The sequence below is a fragment of the Cajanus cajan genome, chromosome 11, assembly GCF_000230855.2.
Source record: "Cajanus cajan strain Asha chromosome 11, NIPB_CcT2T_4, whole genome shotgun sequence".
Taxonomy (NCBI): domain Eukaryota; kingdom Viridiplantae; phylum Streptophyta; class Magnoliopsida; order Fabales; family Fabaceae; genus Cajanus; species Cajanus cajan.
In genome coordinates this window covers 28419251-28424895 of record NC_138527.1, presented here as the reverse complement: position 1 = coordinate 28424895, position 5645 = coordinate 28419251, and the positions used below count along the sequence as shown (strand labels likewise).

Sequence of the window (5645 nt, the reverse complement as noted above, 5' to 3'; positions counted from 1 at the left end):
TGTAGTATTATTAGTAGAGAAAAAAATGGAGAAGACAGGAGCATAGAAAAAAAATATGAAAAATTCACTTGAAAATTCTTGAAACACTTGAAAAGTCACTTCAAACAATCCTTCAAAATCCGATGGGTTTGGATGAGATTGTTTTCTGAATCTGGTATTTATAGATAACACTAGAAAGTCCTTCAAAATCCCTCTCATACAACAATCCTTTAAAATCTTTATATTTTTGAATACCAATGGATTGTTTTTAAGTTGTAAAAAATCTCAAATGAATACCAGTGGATTTTAATGGACTCTTTAAAAAATCTTAAAAATCCAGATTGAATACCACTGGATTGTTTTTAAGTGACATAAAATCCTGATTGAATACCAATGGACTTTTTTACTCAAAAAAAGTCTTTTAAAATCCTACGAAATCCTAAACCAATACACCCCCTAAGCATGGGTAGAAATACACTGAAATACAGAGTAGAGTCTTGTGTAATTTTTATTACAAATATGGATTTAACAAAAGGAATGTGGGTAACATATATAGAAGTATCTTAAAATGTGATCTAAGACAGGGAAGAGTCCCAAGTAGAGAATCAGAATGAACTACATTGATACTTCCCAAGTTTAAGCCTTGCACTGTTGCACAATCTACAGTTACTTGAATCACAATTGCCACCTCAGTTAACTAACTCAGCAACCGTAGTCGGTTTGACCTAGCAATCCTCTTCTTTTCTCTGCTTCATAAGGCAAATCACTTGCCCTCTTAATGCCTTAATAAGTTGTGGTATTGCTTGAGGCCATGGTTTTAAATTGCGGTTGCCGTCGCGGATGCGGTCGCAGTTGCAGTTACTGCGATTGCGGGTATTGCGATGCGGATTGCTGCTGTTGCGGTGTGAAATTATTAATTATTTTCACTAAATATAAAAAAATTATAATTATCAATATATATTTTATTTTTAAGGATTTATACATTTTAATTCCTTTTTTTAAATATTCTATTATTTTAATGAATAATTTAATTTATTTTAAAATTATAATATTAATTTGTCGTATTACGGATGTATTGCGGTGCATTTCAGATGTGTTGCGAACGCAACACCGTTACGTTGCGAAAAAATGTGTGATTTCCAGTCTCACCGTAATTGCAGTCTGATGCCGTTGCGGACAAGGCCGCAACAGCAATATTGCGGCCGCAATACGTGTTGCGGTCCGCAATTTGAAACCATGCTTGAGGCAATAGGGAGGTGAGTCTTCACCTCATCAATTGGTAAGAAGCCATGCAACCAATTTTAATTACAAAAATGGTTAGAACTTGGGAGTTTGGAAAGAACATACAAATATAAAATAGTACTTGACAAAACTTTTACATATAGTTACCTCCTCGTAATGTCACCCATCGAAGATCATGGGTGTATTTTCGTTTTCTTATTACGACTGAAAAGTGAGGATTTGTAAATTGAATATCTGCCATGATTGTTTTTTGTTCCAGTACATGTACACCCATCCATTCTATACCTTTTGCTCCTTCATAATCCACAAACAAAATCTCAGCACTGTTCCATTCATTTTTAACATGTAATCCTTCATATTCAATATTTCCTATTTCGAGCCGATCATACACGAAAGTATGATTTGTCTCAAACTCAATTGGATAATCTTTAAAAATATAATTTACTGGGATTTGTAGTACGCCATTAATCATCAGGTGCCACACACGGTGATGGTACAAAGGAAAAAATCTGGCAGCACATAGAGTAATTGTCAGGAACTTGTTACGAAACCAGAAACGCAGGGATGGACCCTTGCTAGTGCAATTAAACCAACTCGGTATACTTGATCCTGGAAATATGAAATGTTTGCCCCCGTTCTCGTGTAGTATCTGTCGGTCACATTTAATTATAAAATGTCAGTTAAGCATCCACGTAAAGTATTAGAAAATATTCAAAACATATATATAACATACCCGATTCAGTAACACTTCCTTAGACTCACAAGTTAAAGATGTGCAATTGATAGCTTCAAGATTTTTTATGTTTGGTGGAAGGCCTCTGATTTCTCGTAGCTCCTTGCATTGATTCAAATGAAGTGTTCTCAGGGAGAGACATGCACTAATGGATGATGGAAGGATTGTGATATTGCTGTAACTAAAGGATAAATATCTCACTTTGCACATAAAAATACTACTAGATTTCCAATTGAAAAAGGCAAGCAACTTATGCCACTACCACTCCAATTGAGTTCCCACATGTTTTTCATCTTCCCTAAAATTTCTGGAAGACTCGCAAGACTTGTGCAATTACTAAGGTACATTAATTTAAGAGAAGTTAAGTTCATGTCACGGGGAAGAATCTTAAGACTGGTGCAATTATCCATTGTCAAAAATTCAAGTTTATCAAGAAATCCAACAGAATCATGTACTTGAACTAAATTTCTGCAATGATCAAGATACAATTTCTTCAAATTTGGTGTTCCAGACATGTCAGGTATTTCTTTTAGTAATTTGCAACCGCTTAAATTCAGTTCCATCAAAGACTTAAATTTCTGCGAAAAAAAAAAAAATAACATAGTAATTAATTTATGAATTTTCAAATGGACTTATAACTCATTAATATTCAAGATCAAATAAACATCAAGAACCAAAATGGTTAGCTACTAAAAGTACCATGTTTAGTTGATTGTTGAATGTAAAGGAACTCGTAGGCAAGTCCAATATGACAAGTTTCTTTGGATCAAAATCAGCAGGCAGTGATGATTCAGGATATGCACACCATTTTAGCACTCTTAAACTTTTTGGGAGAGCACTTGGTCCCCTAGAAAAGCGAGCATTTTCTACCACCAATATTTTAAGATTTTCCATCTTCTCTAATGCAGATACATTCCATTGCACTTCTTTATCTTTGACCAAGTGTAACATGATGATTTCAGTTTTATCGGACCCCTTTAAGCCAAAATAGTCAAATCATGATAAAGTTCTCAAATTATAAAGACCTATATCTAAGAACTAACTGTAAACATAAAATCTATTTGTAGAGGTTTAACAACCAGGTCTTCCATTATGAATTTGTCAAAAATGAAAAAAGGAAGGACCAAAGACACAAATAAGCAGTTGACAATGCACATACCTTGTTCTCTTTGAAAACACGAAGAATTTCTTTAGAGAGCCATAATCTACTGCGTTCACCTGGTTTTGAGGGTGATTCAAGCCGTACAATTTCTCTACCCATATCTTCAATCAAATCATGCATTTTCACATAACATTGATCAATCTTTATTAGACATTTATCAATCAACACTTGGATAGCATAATCTGGGACATAGCCACGACCACTATATAGCATGTTTATGACATAACTTACTGTGTATCCTTTAAAGAAGCAAGCAATGTCTAAAAATATTTCTTTTTCAAATTCCTTTAAGCCATCATAGCTTACTTTTAGAATTTTCTGAATATCTTCATGAGGAATTCTTTCATAAGTATCTAATGCTGACTTCCATTCCAACTCTGTTTTACCATATAAATCTGAGCCTATTATTTCCAGAGATAACGGTAGGCCATTAGAATGTTGTATTACTCTCTTTGAAATGTACAAATAACCAGGATTGACCTGTTTGCTTCTGAAAGCATTCCAGCTAAACAATTCAAGGGCTTCTTCATGATTTAATCCTTCTACTTCATAGGTTCTTTTAACACCGTGAGAATGTAGTAGATGTCTATTTCTGGTTGTGATAATAATTCTGCTACCAGAACCAAACCAATCAAGTCCACCTGCAAGTACTTCTAATTGCATCAATTTGTCAACATCATCCAAAATCAAAAGAATTTTCTTTTTACAGAGCCTACTTTTAATTATTGGAATTCCTTTTCGAACGTTCCCCAAATTAATGTGTTTCTCTCCAACTAAATCACACAGAAGTGTCTCCTGAAGATGTACCAGATCATGCTCCACTGATTTTTTACTAATGTTGGCGAGAAAACAAAGGTCTTCAAATTGATCAGCAATGAAATTGTAAACTGCACATGCAAGTGTCGTTTTTCCAATTCCACCTATGCCATAAATCCCTACCATGTGGACTGCATTATTTGATTTAACATCTAGAAGTGACTTTACCTTCTGCACGCGAGACTCTATTCCCACTGGGTAATTAGCAATATATAAAGGGCTACGATTGATCCTTTTAGAGACCTCTTGAATGATCTTTTCAATGAATTCATATTCGTACCTGCTTGAGTGCAAAATTTTGAATGATGTCAGTCTAATATCCTACAAAAAAAAAAAAAAAATAGGAAAAGAATGGTTATTTGCGTACCCCTCTTTGAAATGCCAACCGGATAGATTAGCTGCTGCTTCGAAAACTGACCTCCAAGCTTTCAGTTTGTCCTTGTCACTGATTCTTGTTTCATGCTTGGCTAGAGCTTCTGCATAACTTCCTTTCTGATGACGCACATCAGATGGATCCACTTTATAAAAAACAGGCCAAACCAGCTTGCCCTTGTGATTCAAGCACTCCATGATCTGGACAAGTTCTTGTAAACAAAAAGTTGATGATGCATAGTTTTGTGAAAAAATCACGATGGCTATCCTAGATTCTTGAATTGCATTCGACAGAGATGGTGTTATTTCTTCTCCCTTCCTCAGCTCTTGATCATCCATGAAGGTGTGGATTCCCTTTTGACGCAAGGCATTAAAAAGGTTTCCAATAAAACCGGTGCGGGTGTCCTCACCCCGAAAACTGAGGAAAACATCATAAGTCCATTGATAGGCAAAGGAAGAGGATGTTGGATTAGCCATGGTAGCCACAACAGTGATTCTTGAGATGTTTGAGCAAGCAACAATTGAGTTAGAGGAAAAATAAAGTCAGATAATTGCAATGCCTAAAGGCCATTTCCCTCTCATACTATTGAGTTGATCATATATTTTCTCTTTATTATAATACATATTGTCATTTTTTAAGACGAGAGAACTAGGCTCCAGGGAATTCAGTGGGGAATCAGTCAGGAATAAAACTCAATTAGAAAAGTTACCCTTTGCCAAGTTTTCTAAACTATTATATTGTGTTCAATAGGCCGGCTATTTCATGAAAGAAGTCAACACGCAGGGCAAGAGTTTATTTAATAAAAAACAAATTTGAAGTACTGTAATAGACCTGTTGCTTGAGAACAAATAAATGCTAACAAAAATATCATACAAGAACAAATTTGCAGACTTGTCAAACATTTTTTTTTTTTTTTTTTTATCGAAATGGGGACCCAAGGAAGAGAAGGTGGAGGGAAGTAACTTGGATGACAGACGGAAACACAAAGGGATAGACCAATGCTGAATTAGTTTATTCCACACGCAAGAGTTGTTTTTTCTATTTGGCTATCCCACTAATTCCACAATTCACTGACATGCGAACTCCATCATTTTATTTAATACCTACAAGCCAGTATGCTTTGTGCAACAAGACTCTGACTCAGCTGCTAAATTAGCAACTTATAAAGTGCTATGATTAATCCTTTTACAGACCTCTTCATTGATCTTCTCAATGCATTCATATTTGTACTTGTTCATTAAAAAACTAGATGTTGACGGGGCTCTGCAGAGTATTTATATGATATATTTTGTAATTAGTTATTAGTAAAGATCTCTATATTGATTGTGCATCAAAATTAA

General features: G+C 34.8%; 1 protein-coding gene across 2 annotated transcripts; it reads right to left on the bottom strand.

The window, feature by feature from the left end:
- Positions 1 to 1219: 1219 nt before the first annotated feature.
- Positions 1220 to 5367, bottom strand: LOC109801288 (disease resistance protein Roq1). Of its 2 annotated transcripts, none has more exons than XM_083066136.1 (5): positions 4300 to 5367; positions 3114 to 4215; positions 2654 to 2929; positions 1955 to 2532; positions 1220 to 1870 (listed from the first exon to the last, which is right to left on the bottom strand). In XM_083066136.1, the coding sequence occupies exons 1-4, from the start codon at positions 4779 to 4781 to the stop codon at positions 2152 to 2154; spliced, it is 2241 nt and encodes a 746-aa protein (XP_082922262.1). In that variant the 5' UTR covers positions 4782 to 5367; the 3' UTR covers positions 1220 to 1870; positions 1955 to 2151. The 2 variants fall into 2 exon arrangements, with proteins under 2 accessions (XP_082922262.1, XP_020217910.2); XM_020362321.3 differs by having other exon boundaries at positions 3114 to 4212; positions 4300 to 5365.
- Between the last annotated feature and the right edge of the window lie 278 nt (positions 5368 to 5645).